This window comes from Eretmochelys imbricata, chromosome 1, assembly GCF_965152235.1.
Source record: "Eretmochelys imbricata isolate rEreImb1 chromosome 1, rEreImb1.hap1, whole genome shotgun sequence".
NCBI classification, from domain to species: domain Eukaryota; kingdom Metazoa; phylum Chordata; order Testudines; family Cheloniidae; genus Eretmochelys; species Eretmochelys imbricata.
Genome location: NC_135572.1, coordinates 59,098,812 through 59,116,368, shown reverse-complemented (window position 1 = coordinate 59,116,368; position 17,557 = coordinate 59,098,812). Strand labels below are relative to the sequence as shown.

The 17,557-nt window shown below is 41.5% G+C and overlaps 1 protein-coding gene across 2 annotated transcripts in view; it reads left to right on the top strand.

Moving 5' to 3' along the window:
• The window catches only part of FNDC3A (fibronectin type III domain containing 3A), a 214,672-nt gene that overhangs the window by 20,798 nt on the left and 176,317 nt on the right, over positions 1-17,557 (top strand). For both annotated transcript variants that reach the window (XM_077811423.1, XM_077811422.1), the window contains exon 2: positions 7,545-7,673. In XM_077811423.1, coding sequence (XP_077667549.1) covers positions 7,572-7,673 — 102 coding nt within the window. In that variant the 5' untranslated portion in view covers positions 7,545-7,571. The remainder of the gene's footprint in view (positions 1-7,544; positions 7,674-17,557) is intronic.

Genomic DNA, 17,557 nt, shown 5'->3' with positions numbered 1-17,557 from the left:
ACGACAAGCTACATTAGTTTTAAAAATCAGGCCTAATAACACACAGTTCCAAGATGCAGTAGTCTTAAATTTCTAACTTTTCATTGCTGTAACACCTCTACTGTATAAATGTCAGAGTTTTCATGAAACATCAGATTATTATATACACACCAACATTACATTAATAAAATAAGTCACATATACAGGACTGCCCTGCATTGACATTATTCAGTATAAAACAAACATACAACTGAAGAAGAATTCTACACTCTACTCCACTGGTACTTGACACTCATAAGTTCTAGTTAAAATAATGGACCAAGGACTTTGGTGATAGCATTTTTTCCCCTTAATTAAGCATTCATCATGACTGTCACCTTTTATTTTTTGCCCTATCGTCAGACTTTTTGTGTATCGTTACCATAGCAAGCCACTAGCCTTAATGATATGGTTGATAATGGGTTGTAGGTTTCCTTTGTTGTGCCGGTGTACTCTATCAGTTGTCGTGGGATTTACCTGCTGTAAAGGAGCCATTAAAGGGTCACGACACCAGGGCTGACCATCTCCAAATTGAAAAGGAGTAGTTGTGGCACCTTAGAGACTAACCAATTTATTTGAGCATAAGCTTTCGTGAGCTACAGCTCACTTCATCAGATGCATACTGTGGAAAGTTTAGAAGATCTTATTATATACACACAAAGCATGAAAAAATACCTCCTCCCACCCCACTCTCCTGCTGGTAATAGCTTATCTAAAGTGATCACTCTCCTTACAATGTGTATGATAATCAAGGTGGGCCATTTCCAGCACAAATCCAGGTTTTCTCACCCCCCCCCCCCACACACACAAACTCACTCTCCTGCTGGTAATAGCTTATCCAAAGTGACCACTCTCCTTACATTGTGTATGATAATCAAGGTGGGCCATTTCCAGCACAAATCCAGGGTTTAACAAGAATGTCTGAGGGGGGTGGGGGGGGGGTAGGAAAAAACAAGGGGAAATAGGCTACCTTGCAATTAAGCCTACTCTGCAAATTACTTCCTTGCTTTAAGTATTTGAGACTCTATTTAGAAAATTTACACACTCATCAATTTCAAGGTTGAAACAAAGAAAAAATGTTTTTTTTTCTAGCAAAGAGAACCACCCACAACAATGTTTGGGTGCTTATTTATATTTGTGGGGATGTATGTGATATCCCTCTTGCCTGCCTGCCCTCATTGCAAATGGGTAGTGACTTAAATGTATAAGACTATTACAAGAAAAATATCCTTGTGGTATTTCTGACCTAATTGAAACCACAGAGAAATCTTGTTCGAATTCTGCAGAATATAAATTAAGACCCAGCCCAATTTCTGAATAGGAACAGTGGTTTCAAAATTTAAAATAATCATCAATTACATAGAGGGGTGTGTCTCCAACAGAAGGGAAGGGGAGTGTCTTCTGTTCTCCCTGGTAATTAGTAGGTGGTCAACACAAAAACATCTGCTCAGACCTGATTCTATCTGTATTATTACATGCATGAGTGATTGTTAGTGTTTAAACAAATACTTGATTCTTGCCCCTGTCCTTTTTGTATTATTGTGTTCTTCTGTGAGGTGTTTCTTGTTAGGGGAGTTTATTTTGGGGGTTTTGAGAAGAGAAGGACTACCCTGACAAACTGCAGAAGGACGCTCTGATGTTTAGTGAGCTCTAAGGATTTGGTCAGGCAAGATCGCATGACACCTAAATAGACCATTAGCAGTTGAGCTGTAGGACTGTACTGAGCACCTGTTCTACTCTGTGCAGCTATCCCATCTACAGTACTAGGGAAGAGGCACAGTGTATTTTATCATTGTGCTTGTTGTATGGTCACATTTCTAACAAACATCATGGAAAGGGGCACCATTTTGTGGAAGTTTTTAAAATTTGCACTTAATTGAGGTTTAATTTTAAACATCTTAATTTAATTATTCTCTCTCAATCGTCCAAAAAATGTATTAAACTTTTAAACTTTTGCTTTGTTTCTGTGCCAGCTTGTTTTAAAGAATTGTTCTAATTGATTGCAAAAATTTTTACACATTAACTTACAAGTATGTTCAATATGCTCTGCTAATATTAAGAAAAATAAACTCTATAGTTTAAAGGATTACATTAATAATGCAGATTGGTGATCAAAGCTACCAGAGTCACTTTTCAAAGATCTCAAATTCCTTGCCTAACAGCATTTCTTCAGTTCCCCTTTTTTAAAAATTATATTAATCTGCCACTCACTCATGGTTCTCACCACTCCCGTCTTCATTACAGCATCCATTTTCCTTCTCCTTCATTCCCCCCCCCCCCAGTGCCTGCATTTCCCTATCCTTGTTACTCACCCTTGCACAATTCCCACCAGCTGGTCCTTTTCCCTTCTCCAGCCCAGTTTCCCCCCTCCTCCCACCAGCATAAACCCAGTGCCTACATCCACACTCTTTTGTGCCACTATCTCTGCTGACATTTGCCCTAATCCTTGCCCTCCTTCTATCGTCTGCCTCCCACACACGTCCCTGCCATGACTTTCACCCCCTCATGCCACCATTTCTAACCTCAGGCCCATTCCCTTCCTTGCCCACTCTTTTCTCCTTCTCCTCCTCCTCCTATCTCTGGAATGCCCACGTCTTCTCTAAAAAGAAGACCACTATCCACAACCTCTTCATATCTTAGTTCCTTCAGCTCCTAGTTCTGTGACTTGGATCCCATCATCTGACTGCCCCTGCAGCTGCCCTCTCTTACAGAGGACTCTCCTTCTACCACACTCCCAGCCCTTGATCAGACCATGGTTGGGGTGTTGGGCTTCTCCTGTCCCATTCCTGAAGCTTCCAACCCCTCATTTCTCCTTTTTCCACTCTTTTTTTCCTTTTTTAAATAAAAGTGACTCTGACTCTTCATCCCTCTCCCCCTCAATGTTGCTGTCATCAACCATCCACCCAGTTCATCCCATCCCTATCAGCCTTTCTCTTTGATTTTGACCTCTCTCTCTCTCTTTTTCCTCTTCCTCATCCTTGCTGACTTCATTTTCCATGTTCATGATCCAGCTGACCCCTTAGCTGCATGTTTCCTTGTCCTCATCTCTCCATTCAACTTACAGCCTTGGTTCAACTGTCCCACTCGCCACCAAAAGGGCCATTCACTTGACATGGTCTTCACAAAGCACTGCACTCTCTCTTGTCTCTCAGTTGTTGAGTTCCCCCACTCCAACCATCACCAGGTCGCTTTCAGCATCTCCCCCCGCATCCTCCTTTACATCCTGTTACTCAGCCTTCCTGTGACTTCCAATCCACCAACATAGATAACTTCTCCTTTGCTCTTTTTTCCTTTCTTAAATTGTTATGGCTGTTGATTCACTCCAAGCTTTGCTCTTCTCCACTCTGATTTTTACCCCTCTCTCCCATCGCAAGGTCTGTCCTGCCAACCCCCAGCCTTGCTCCTGCTTTCACTCTGTAAAGAGTTTCTGGCAAAAATCCCATGACCAGGCTGATTTCCTCCACTACAGATTTGTTCTCTCCTGCTTCTCTTCTGCCATCTTCCTAGATAAACAACTCTACCTCTCCAACTTAACTGAATCATATGCCCTCCTTCCCAGCCACCTTTGAATACCTTCGCAAACCTTTTCCTCCATTTGCTTCTCTCCACATAGGATCTCACTGATTTCAAAAAGAAAACTGACAAAATACGATGCAACTTTCCCCCTCCTTTTCAGCCTGCCTTCCATTCCCCTTCCTACCATTCTTCCCTTCTCCTTGTCACAGACGCAGAAGTTATCTGTTCTCCTCTGGTCCCTCAACTTATCCCAGTGACCACAACCCATCCCATCTCTTGATCTCCCTTGCACCCAGTCTCCTTCCTACCTTCCTCTTCTCATTAACCTCTCATTCTCTGCTGTCTTTCTCCTCACAATACAAACACACTTTATTTTCTCCCACTTTAAAAAAGCCCACCCTTGACCCCACTTGCCTCTTTAACTACTGCCTCATCTCCGTTTATCTCTAAGCTCATTGAACATTCTATCAGAAGTTGCTTTCCTTCAGTTTTATAAAGGACCCTCTCTAATCTGGTTTTTGCCCCTTGCTCTCCACTGAAACTGCTCTCATCAGTGACTTCTAATTAATTCTTCCTAGCCAAAGTTCAGAACCAATACTCCGTCTTTATTCTCCTTGACCTGTCAGCCACCTTCGAAGGCACTGAAAATGTTCCTTTTTCAAAAAAATTTCTCCTTTGGCTTCTGTGATTCTGTCCCTCTCTTGGTTCTTATCCTGCTTTTCAAATCATTCCTTCATCGTGTCCTTCAGAGGGTACTCCTCATCCCACCTCCAACTTTCTGTGGGTGTTCCATAGGGCGCTGTCCTTGGTCCTCTTTTCTTCTCCCTCTAAACTTTATCTCTGGGTAATCTCATCTCCAGACTCGAATTTAACTATCATCAACTGTGTGGACCTTCACTTCAGATAACTCCTGTTATCTTCTGTACAAATTAAAATCTTGGTCCAGCTCTCTGACATCTCCTCATGGATGTCTACCTGTCAACTCAAGATTAAACATGGATAAAATAGAGCTCTTAATGTGCCCCCTAGAACGCTTCCTGCTACCTTCTTTCTTGATTACTGTGGATACCACCACCATGCTGTCTGTCATTCTCTTTGACGTCCTCTCATCCAGGCTACATCTAAATCTTATAGATTCCTTTCTGGATAACACCTCTAATATATGGCCTTTCCTGTCTATCCACTCATCTAAACCTCTTGTCTAGGCTCTTATCTTGTGTCTCAATTATTGCAACATCCTTTTTTCTGGCCTTGATAAGTGCACTGTTTCCCTACTCCTATATGTTCAGAATGCTGGTATAAAGATGATCTTTCTAGCCCACCACTTTGACCATGCCACCTCTCTGCATCCCTCCAGTGGCCCCCACTATCCTGACACATCAAATATAAGCTGTTCGTCTTCACTTTCAAACCCCTGGCCTGTCCCCCACCCTACCTATAATATCTCATTGGCGATCAAGATGTCAACTCTTGCATCCATGATGCCATCCTTTATTGCCCACTTGTTAAATTTTCAAACAAGCACCTTCGAATTTTCTCCTGTGCTGCCCCTCAGGCCTGAAAGGAGTTCCCTGTAAATATCTGCAAAGCTACCTCATTCAAACCCCTCCTTTTCTGTGATACCTAAAAAATATTGGCAACATTTAGGTGATGGGTATGCTGAGACCACTAAACAATGGAATCATGTTGACCAATATTGTCTTATTTCCCTGCACTCCCCCAACTGACTGTATCCAGCTGTTGTCTTTTATTTTATATTTCGATTGTAAACTTGACCGTGGGCAGGAACCATCTTTTTGTTCTGTATTTATACAGCACCTAGGACAGCAGGGCCATGGTCCATAACTAGGGCACCTAGGTGCGACAGTAATAAAATAAATAATAATAATAATGAATTGACATTAGATCAAATTGTACCAGTGCATTTGTTCATAACAATGCTAGACATTTGTGCACTTTCAAGCCTTTCTAATGTAACACAGTTCCCTTAGATGAGTTGTGAACAGTGAGGATTAAATCTTGGACCTCTGGGTCTAAAACCATTAGTCTCTACTGACTGACTTAAAAGGCTGACCATCTGTTGGCTCAGAGGCTGCAGTGAACTCATAAACCCTTGTGATTCAGCCACCAGAGGGGGCCAGAGACCTAAAGAGCAGAGACGGGCAAACTATGGCCTGCAGGCCCCATCCAGCCCGCGGGACTGTCCTGCCCGGCCCCTGAGGTCCCAGCCGGGGAGGCTAGCCGCAGCCCCTCCCCTGGAGTTATGCCGCCACGCGGGCAGCGGTCTGGGCGGCGGGGATGCACGCTCCTGCAGGGCAGCGTGGCGGTGTGTCTAGCTCTGGCTGGGCGGCATGGCTGTCAGACATGCTGCTCTGAGTAGCATAGTAAGGGGGTTGGGGCTGGGGGGGGGGTTGGATAAGGGGCAGGAGGTCCTGGGGGGTAGTCAGGGAGCAGGGGGCGGTTGGGTGGGGCGGAGGTGCGGGGGTGGTCAGGGGATGGGGAACAGGGGGCAGTTGGATAGGGTAGAGGTTTGGGGGGGAACGGAGGAGGGTTAGATGGGGGGGAGTCTCATAGACTTTAAGGTCAGAAGGTTTCAGAGTAACAGCCGTGTTAGTCTGTATTCGCAAAAAGAAAAGGAGTACTTGTGGCACCTTAGAGACTAACCAATTTATTTGAGCATAAGCTTTCGTGAGCTACAGCTCACTTCATCGGATGCATACTGTGGAAACTGCAGAAGACATTATATACACACAGAGACCATGAAACAATACCTCCTCCCACCCCACTGTCCTGCTGGTAATAGAAGGGACCATTATGATCATCTAGTCTGACCTCCTGCACAACGCAGGCCACAGAATCTCACCCATCCACTCCTTTAACAAACCCATGACCTATGTCTCAGCTATTGAAGTCCTCAACTCGTGGTTTAAAGACTTCAAGGTGCAGAGAATCCTTCTGCAGGTGACCCGTGCCCCACACTGCAGAGGAAGGCGAAAAACCCCAGGGGGCGGTTAGGGGTGGGGGTCCCGGGATGTGGCGGTCAGGGGACAAGGAGCAGGCAGGGTGGGTTGGATTGAGGGTGGGGTTCTGAGGGGGGCAGTCGGGTGGGAAGTGGGAGGGGTTGAATAGGGGGCGGGGGCCAGGCTGTTTGGGGACATGTGCACAGCCTTCCCTACCGGCTCTCCATACAGTTTCGCATCCCGATGTGGCCCTCGGGCCAAAAAGTTTGCCCACCCCTACTATAGAGTATAATTGTGGGTTACACTAGCACAACGGTTTTCAACCTTTCCAGACTACTGTATCCCTTTCAGGAGTCTGATTTGTCTTGCCTACCCCAAGTTTCACCTCACATAAAACCAGCTTACAAAATCAAACATAGAAACACAAAAGTGTCACAGCACACTATTACTGAAAAATTGCTTACTTCCTCATTTTTATCATATAATTATAAAATAAATGTATTGGAATATAAATGTTGTACTTACGTTTCAGTGTGATCCTTGAGACTGTTTTTTCACTTGTGGGACTTGTCTAAAGCTGAAGCCCTGCTACACGGGGCTGAAGCATGTAACTTAGCTTTGTGTGCTCCCGGTGGTGTGGGACTCTGTGCAATTGCCCTGCTTGCCACCCCCTAATGCCAACACTGCACTTGCAAGCCCCCCAAACCCATCCCATAATCCCCTCCTCCCCATGGGCTGCAAGCCCTAGGTTGAGAAACTATTATCTAGATGAGTTGCATACCCCTTGGAAGGCCTTTGAGTGCCCCCAGTGGTACATGTACCCCTGCTTGAGAGCCACTGTGCTAGCATTTCAAAATAACCTTAAAGTCATATTTATGGAAAGGTCCTTTGAGATGTGTTATGAAAAATATTTATACTGGTGCATTTAATTGTTAACTTTACTTTTTAACACTGAAGACTATTTTAAAGGATACTTACTATGAAATCCGTCTTCATGTATTAAAATATATAATATGTACATTATGTAATTTTGGTAGTTTTTCTTTACAGGTGATCCTGTGAATTAATGTACCATCAATGATGGCAGAACACCCGCCACTACTGGATACTACTCAGATTATAAGTAGTGAAATTCCTCTTCTACCTGCCCCTATTGTTAGTGGCGATGGAGCACAACAGGTAAAGAAACTTCAATACCTTTGCTTTCTTTTATGCCATATATACAAAAGAAATGTCATTATGTACCAGCTGAAGAGGTGGGATATTTGAAAAGCTCCAAATCCTGAAAAACGCCAAAATGCTCATTAGCAAAAGTCGTGAAAATAATAGTCACACCATTCTGATATCTCTTGAGAAGTCAGTGTAGATCTAGGCTCATTGTGTTTTGTTCACTTATTAGGCTGTGGAATAGAGAAACTACAGTCTGGGTGCTGCAGGTGCCAGATTTTGATCCTTTTCTTAAGACATTTACATTGCCTATAGAGATGGTAAATATTTCCAAAAACTTTTTGGTATTTAAGATGAGAGCCTGTTAGCTATTATCATAGAGTTTAAGGCCAAAGTGGACAACCAGATCATCTAGTTTGATCTCCTGAATATCACAGGTCACAAACACCACCCAGCACCCACACACTAAACCCAACAACTGAAATTAGACTGAAGTATTACAGCCCAGAAGAGACTAAACTGTTGTGTGCCACAGGTAGAGACTAGGCAGTACCGAGATGCACCAATGCCAGAGTCTCCTGAAATGGCAGGGAATTGATTAAGGGAGAAATACCCAGATAATTCCTGCAAATAACCCACATCCCATGCTGCAGAGGAAGGCAAAAACCCTAGGTCACTGCAGGTCTGACCTGGGGGAAAATTCCTTTCCAACCCCACATATGATGATCAGTTATACCCTAAGCATGTGAGCAAGAACCAGCTAGCTAAGCCCATGAGAGAAAGAATCCTCAGTGCTACCTCAGAGTACTGGCCCACCCTGTCTTGTCCCCCATCTCCAGCCATGGCCATCTCTGATCTTTTAGAGGAAGGAGACAAAAAACAAAAAAAAAGAGAATACATTGATGGGTGAGGAGTGTGTGGAAATCCCTTCCTGATCCTTGCAATTGGCAGGTTGAAGCCCTGAAGCTTGAGATTTGAGGGGCATAAGACATAAATCAGAAGGGACCCCCAGAGCTGCCAAGCCCTGCCCCCACCATCACATGCAACCCTATCATATAATCCCATTCATAAATTTATCCATCTCTCTCTCTCTCAAAACTAAGGTGTTTGCACCCACAACTCCTATTGGGAGGCTGTTCCAGAATCTCACTCCTCTGAAGGTTTCTAACCTTCTTCTAGTTTCCAGCCTGAATTTGGTCACAAGCAGTTTATACCCATTTTGTTCTTGTGCCAACATTGTCCTTTAGCTTAAATAGCTCTTAATCCTCTGTGGTTCCCTTTTCAGCCTTCTTTTCATTAGGCTAAAACAAGCCAAGCTCTTCCAGTCCCCTCTCATAACACAGGCCCTACATTCCCCGAATCATCCTTTAGCTCTTCTCTGCACCTGTTCTAGAAAGATGAATTCAAACTGGAACATGGGCAACCAGAATTCTATGCCATATTCCAAATTAGTTCTTACCAGTGCCTTGTACAATGGTATTAATATGTCTGTATCTGTACTGAAGATGCCATGATCCATCTTAGGATCACATTTGCCTTTTTTTGCAGCTGCATCACATTGGTGACTCAGTCATTCTGTGATTGACCAACACACTCAGGTCACTTTTCTTATCTGTCACAACTGATGAGCCAACAGCTTTTTATAGAAATTCTTCCTATTAAAGCTTAAATGCATAACCTTGCACTTTGTACTATTGAGTTTCATTCCATTTCTGTGCACAGTCTTCCTCACTGAAACCATTTCAGTTGCCATCTTCCTGGCTTTATACTAGCCCAGGCAACACCTACTGAGCTAAGCTTCATCTTCCAGTCATGGGTTGCTTCTCCAGCCTCATCCTTGCATGTGCAGCATTTCACATTAATTGGCCCTTCTTTCTCAGCTTCCTTATCCCTTTCAGAACTGATGTGTGATAAACATCCCATCACACTGGCACAGTCTATACCCTGGTAAACCCATCTTGCATTACATCTCCTTTTCTGTTTACCTCCATACATTTAATTATTCTTTCCTTTGCAATTTGTTCTAAAATCTTGCATACTACCGAGATCAGACTAACAGAGCTGTAAATGCCCATAAGCATAGGTACGACATTAGCTATTCTCCAGTCATGCAGTACTACCCCAAATAGATTTATTTAAAATCCTTGCTACTAGAGAATTTGCAATCTCATGTGCCATTTTTTTCAGTATTTTGGGGTGGAAATTGTCTGGTCCCCCCGATTTGAGAGCATTAAACTCTTCAAGTTTTTCTTCCACCTCTGTTGTGGTCATACCTATTTGTATGCACTCATTTCTATCAGCCATCCTGCCTTCGTACTCATGTTCCATATTATCATCCTTATTGAAAACAGAGACATTGTATTAATTTAGTTTTGGGGCATACTTAGATTACCTTTAATCTTCTCCCTATCCACACTGCACACAGACCTCATCCTTCTTCATTCTATTTTTATGTATATAACGAAAAAACCTCTTACTACTTATATTCATTTCTTTGGCAAGAACTAATTCAGCCTGGCTTTTAGCAATTCTCACTTTATACAATTTCTAACCTCCAAGATATAGCTTTCTTCACTGATCAATCTTTTTCCATTTGCTATGGGCTTTCAGCTTACTCCTAGTAACCTTTTTGAGATAATTATTCATCCAGACAGCTCTGGAGTCTTTTCCTACAAGATTTTTCCCCCTTGCTTGGGATGCAAATTTAAAGATAATTAGTGTATAGTTGATTTAAAAGAAATTGTAAGCCTCCTCCACATTGAAGCCCTTGACCTCTTTAGTCCAGGTGACTTCTTTAATTCCCTTAGTTTCCCAAAATCTGCCCTTTTGAAATAAAAAAATGTTCTTGATGACCTGGTTTTGATTATCTTTCCATTTAATTTAAACTGAATCATCTTGTGATCAGTCAATCCAAGGTTATTTCCTATGACCAGCTGTGCTATGATGCCCTCACTACTTAACAAAACCAAATCTAAAATTGCATCCCTTCTTGTTGGTTCAGTGATGATTTGATGAAGGAAACTGACTTATATCACATCCAGGAGTAAGTGGGCCCTACCAGTATTAGTAGTACTTGTTCTCCAATCTATGTCTGGGAAGTTAAAGTCTCACACACACAATGACACAATTCCTGATAGTATTTATCTCAGAATTCACAGATCCACTACTCCCAAAGAAATAGTACGCACCAGTTTGCCAGTTTCACCTCAGGATCTTGGTTCCACTCAAATAGCACCATTTAGATTTGTTTGTATTGAAAACAAGTACAAGTTTATTTAATAAAGAACAAAGATTTGAGAAGAACCAAGTAGAGTTAATTGTATCAAATGGTTACATGTACAATAAAAGTTAACATGCTTTCTGGAGCCTAAACTTAACAAGACATTTCTTCTGTCTTACAAAGCATAGCCCATCCAAAAGTGTGTCTCCCATTGTTTAAAAGCCAGATGGTCTGTGATCCTGTGTTCATAAGACAAGCCAGCTGGCTGCTTGCCCCTTAGCTGAAAGATACCTGGGTGTAATCTGCACCCCCAGATACCGTTCTAACCATCCACTGTCTTCACTTGTAAACAGGGTAACCCCTGCTGTTTGTTTTTTTTTTTTTTTTTTTGCTATATAGAATCTCCCCGGTGACTTTGCAATTACTGGATTTGCATTTTGTTCAGGCTGTCAATAGACATTCATTGTGAAGTATGCAATGCTCAATTTACATATAGCCAGACAGGTAGATAAGCAAGTTTCTTTGAGGCAGGAGATGCTTATCGCTTTCTGGTGACCAGCCCCCCAGCTCACAGACCTTAAGACGGGGTGGGCAAACTTTCTGGCCCGAGGTCCACATCAGAGCTGCAAAACTATATAGAGGGCCGGGTAGGGAAGGCTGTGTCTCCCCAAACAGCCTGGTACCCACCTCCATCCGCCCTCTCCCACTTCCCGCTCAGAATCCCTGACCCATCCAACCCCCCCTGCTCCTTGTCCCCTGATCGCCCCCCTCCCAGGACCCCTGCCCCTAACCACTCCCCCGGGACCCCACCCCCATCCAACCGCCCCTTCCCCCTAACAGGCACCCCGGGACTCCGACGCCTATCCAGCCTCCCCGTTCCCTGACCGCCCCCCCACCCAACCTCCACCCCATCCAACCACTCCCTGTCCCCTGACTGGCCCCCAGAACCTCCCGCTCCCCCTCCCTTATCATGCCAGAGCCAGCCACGCTGTCCGGCAGGACTGGCGGGCCAGAGCACTGGCAGTGCAGCACATTGAGGCTGTGGGAGAGGGGGAACAGCGGGGGGGGGGGGGGGGGGGCTGGGGACTAGCCTCCCCGGCCAGGAGCTCAGGCAGGACGGTCCCACAGGCCAGATGTGGCCAGCAAGCTGTAGTTTGCCCACCTCTACCTTAAGAGCATAATTTTCAGTGTGTGTGTGTGTGTATATATATATATATATATATATATAAAACTCCTTGCATATTATCTATCTATTTTGCAATGATTATGATGATCGGTGTGACTCAGGCTTTCAGTAGAGACTTTACATGACACTCTTTGACAAACTATAGAGACCAGACCCAGGGAATCCTTGTGACCTTATGCACCCCCATGCCCTCTGCCAGTAGATCCCAAGAGGTCCCTGGGTCACATCAAGTAATATTTAAAAAAAACCTGGTATCGATATAGAAGCCAATTTTGTTGCTTCAGGAAAGTACAGTATAAAACCTATTAATGGTTCCTCAAAACTAATAAAGAACATAATATAATTCTTATCAGACCAGCAGAAAATGCGCACTATAGGGAGCAATATTCTGCCACAAGGGAGAGGAACTGCATGACCTATTGACAGTAGATCTTTGCTACAATAGACACTTTATATTCTGTTTTTTCTTCATTCTACATATGTATGTTTTTGCATTAATGAAAAACAAGATCCCTATATGTGTCCAAAACAGGGCCGTTTGGGGAATGCTTGTGAATGCTACATCTAGGGGATCATGACAAGGACACAAAGGGATGCTGTCATGAGTGACCTGCATATGTTCCAAGAGTAACAAGGGAAATGGGAGTGGAAAGAAATTTTAGAAGAGAAGCCTGGTTGCTTGGTTTTAAGAGGAAATGGAGTGAACTAGCCAAAGTAAGATCCAATATGAGGTCAAACTGGGATGAGAGCTGAATGAGGCTTAAATGAACAGGAGGAGGAAGAACTGTTAAGTGTTACGTGGTGGGTGTATGGGGAAGAAAATATGGTATTCCAGTTTGCTTTTTCTGAGAATGTCTTCTTCCTGGTATTAAATACATTTCAGAATTTTTACCTACATTGTTTTAAAGAGATGGCATTTATTATTATATAATACAGATAGAAATTATTCTGAAATTTTAAACAGAGCTTTCTTTTAATAAAAATACAGTTTTAACTACTTTTAACCAAAAGCAGAAGTAACCATCTCTGACTAAACTAAACAGCAACCCATTAAGCAAAAACTTGAATAAAAGATATGGACATATTAAAGCTTACATTCTTACCTTTCTCTCTAGACATTCAATACTTCTGCTTAACTACTTTCCTCTTCTCATACCCTTTCTTCACATATTTCTATCTCTCTTTTCTTCCCATTTCTATTCTTACTTTACCTTTAGGTACCCATGAAAATAACTTCTCTTTATCCCCTCCAAAAAATGAGGCTAGTCAATCTGCCCTTTCATACAGCTTGTTCAGTAATGACCTCCGGGGTTTGGAAGAGTTTTTTATTTTTGAATGTCCTTTGGGGGAAGTTTTATTAAAAAGAAATATATTCTGTTATCTTTCTACTAAGCAAGATTCAGACTAAAAGAAAATAATTTGAAGCAAGAATCATGCTAAATTATGCCTCTCATTAATTTTTTTAGGAGTAAAAAGTTTGTAGTTTATACAGTATCTATCCTTAGAGAGCAGCCATGCATACAAACTGGATATAACCCTCAGAGAACAGTTAACAGATTTATTTAAAATAATTCTACAAAATGTTAGCTAGGTTTTCAGATAACAGTTAAGGACAGCTAATACCACTTTTTTCATTTTATTATAGTTCCAAATTATATAACAGATCTGGCTACAATTTAGAATCTCACAAAAATTAGTAAAACTTTTATTATCAATTGATTTGACTTTGTTTTTCTTTTGTGTGTGTAATACATGATCCTTAAATAATTTGAAAATGTATTTATTCAGTGTCAGGAACCTTTACTGGAAACATTTATTACTTTTCTTGTAGTGTTTAAGAAACCAGCATTAACTAAATACTTTTATGTTTGGAGCTTACAAAAGCCAGGACATTCAGAATTGTAGTTACAACTCTGTCATTAGCTCAGCCAATTAAGACCCATGGTACAAGAGATTCAGAGCAATGGGTGATTCTGCACATTTTGGAATACATCCTCATATTAGGTCATAAGAATTTATAAGCATCTCTTCTTTACATCAGTATAAGAATATACCTCTATATACAGTGTAGTCTTTTGCTGAGTTATGTATGAAGCATCACAGATTTAACTCTGAACTCTATTGCTGTTATGTGAAGGTATCTGTTTCAACCTAAATGTTGTTTCACTGTACTTTTAATCAGTTTCAGTGTTTGTTTTTTGAAGTTGTGGTATAACTTGCATTAATATTGGGTTTTGGTATTGTGAAAGATTTTCCTAGCTTTACCCTTGTAATGTGTTCTAGAGACTGCAGTGAGAATTTTTGCCATCATTATGCTGATAAACATGGAGCTATATACAATATCCTGAAAACTAGCTATTTCACATGCTTAGCTACTATTCAAACATTTTTCCCATTTCAAAAACACTTTCACTAAAATACTACAGAACTGCTCACCCACTCTACAACACAGTTATAACAGAATCAGGGGATCAAGTGATAACAATTGTAATTTCTAATTGGAACAGAATTTTACTGTGTCACTGCAACCAAGCTAAAACCTTGGATTGCCCATATCATAACTGGGTCCCCAGGCTCCATTATAGTGTGTGTGTGTGTGTGTGTGTGTGTATATATATATATATATATGTATATGTATATATATAAAAAACTTTTTATGTTAGAAATTGACTATACAATGTTTACCAGTTCTTCATAGCAAATTGCCATGATTTGAAACATCTGAGATCCTAAACCCAGAAAACTAACATTACACAGGATGCAATCTGAAAATGTATTAACAAAATCCATTTATTTAGTTATTGTTTTAATGAAATACTTTTTTTGTGATTTCAAGTTATATGTAGTTTATGCTCTTTCTAGTGAAATACAAAGTTGAGGTGCTGGATGGATCGAAATCATACAGTCATTTCCTGAAACTTTACAAATATTCCTTTCAAATCAATTAATTTCAAATATTTCAACAGAATATAAAATATTTTTCTCTAACTCTTAACTTTAGCTACACAAATATTCACAAGTAAATCTCAAAAGATGAAGGGAAAGGTGATTCAGACATTGAATGGCCTGAGCAAGCTAAGGTTGTGAGATCTTCTGCTGGGTAGCATGGTGGTTATTTTTTATTTATTTATTTATTTTTAAAGCAAAAATCCTGGGAAGGATACACAACTTGAACGATTCAAGTTTTTTACAGTCTTGTATTTACACTTAAAGATTTACATTCTGGCCCACCGAAACTAAATTAGTAGTGTTTGCTACACATTGGGAGTCTTGTGTCCATTCATATGTTACTCTGATAGATAGAAACTTGCATTTGACTGCTTTACCTGAATTTGTCCATAATACCCCTGTCCTCTCTTCAAATCCCTCTTCAGGACCCACTTTGACTGTGATGTCTATAGTCATTGCCAGCAAATAAAAATTGGAGAGGACCAGCTGGGTATAATTGACATTGTTTATAGGGGAAAAAAAAATCAAGTATAATATGTTTTTATCCCTTTCCTTCACCTGTAATACATTGCTTGTTTTCTTATTCTTAGACTGTGAACTCTTTAGAGCAAAGACTGTGTGACCAGCATATACTTTGATAGCAAATACAGAGTCTCTCATAGTTTGTACGTGAGAGAGGAGATTTAGACCTCTATTGGGCACGTGAGTCAGAATTTTCTTCTGACCACTGACTCAAAGCTTGAGCCTATGCTCATCGAAGTCAGTGGTAAAGCTCCCATTGACTTTAATGGTGCAGGATCAGAGCCTCATTCTTTTGAGGCTTATTTACTTAGAATGCAAGACAATAATGAACCGTGAACCGGGATGAGGATCTGGACAGAACAACCCCATAATTGAAATTCATTTATTTTATCTTCTAGGAGGAATTTTTTTTCTGTTTCTTATTAATAGTGAAGATTAATTTTCTAAAAAGATTAATAGCTTACCATTTTTATGTATTTTATTCCTGTGTTTACTAATCTGTGGAATAAGACATGCATTTTTCCTAAGGATAGAATTAATACTTTGAGAGAGAGTCTTTCAAAATGTAAGATTTTTCACGTGGAAGTCAAGATTAAGATGCCTTTGTTTACTGAAAACGAAGAGTCTAAAGAACTTTGAAGAGTATCCGAAAAGTGAATAAACTTTCAAATGTAAAATGAAATCCAAGATGTTTAAGACTATTTGTTGAATTAACATGAAGCAGCTTTAATGCATTATAAATATGAAAATATAACTTTGTGGTCTAGCAAATTAATAAAAAATTACTCACATAGCATATTCAAATGAACAGTAGTAGTGTACTTACTTCAGTGTGGAATCATTTGATTGTCAAACCATACAGTGAAATGAGACCACTCATTAAAAATAGCCAAATAATTTAAATTTCCTAATTTCCGGCATTATATTAGGAGCCAGATTGTGATGCCTTGACACATGCTGAATTGTGACGTATATGACAGATAGACCAATGAAAGTCAGTGGGACTACTTGTGCAGGAATATATTATTCAAAAGTGAGTAAGGGTATTACTGTCTGGCCATAAGTGATTTGTTTTTAAACAGGGCTTTACAGAACCTAACAGGAACAGAAATGCTATTATGAAATTATTTTATATTTAAAATAAAATTGTTTTAAAAATGGAATAAAAAAGGCCTTGCAGAACAGCTGTATAATTTACCAGCTCAGCCACAAAATCTGTTTGCCTGTACTGTACAAATATGATTATAAAAAAACTGATATTTTACTTGGCCTGAGTTAGTGGGATAGTAGATATTTGTGATGCTGTTTATAAATATTCCTCTGCCGCCTCTTTGAACACAACAACCAAAAGGTAAACATTCATTTCCCATGTTAAACTGCACAAAATAGTAAACTAGGGTTAAGATTTTTGAAAATACAGTTTCTGGGAGGAGCTCTGGAAATTAGGCAGTAGCTGATTACATTGTTGCCGGTATGTGCATTGTGATCGCCTGCTCTTTCTCTCTGTTATCTGTTACCTCACGGTCAGACATGACAGGATTTTTGTCATGCATAAGGTGCTGAAGTCATCAAAGGGTCAGCCAGTCCATTCTTCAGTGAGCCGCTCCTGCCTCGGTTGCTCTGTGGGATAGTCACACTTTCCCAAGAGGGATAGGAGCAGGGGTTAAAAAGTAACTTAATGGACTTACCGGTATGCAGGGTGGCCGGGGTCCTGGGCAAGGCGGGGGTGGCTCTGGGCCCCCGGAAGGGGCAGGGCCTCGGGCAGAAGGGGCAGGGCTGGGGCCAGATTCCCCCAGCCAGCCCTTCAGCGCTGCCTGGCCCGCACTGTCTGGGCCCCGTCGGCAATTTAAAGGGCCTGGGGCTCCGCCTGCTGATGCGGCAGCAGCGACTGGGAGCCTCAGGCCCTTTAAATCGGTGCCGGAGCCCTGTGGTAGTGGCAGCGGCCAGCAGCCCTGGAGCCGTGGTGGTGATTTAATGGGCTTGGGGCTCCGGCTGCTGCTGGGAGCCCCGGACCCTTTT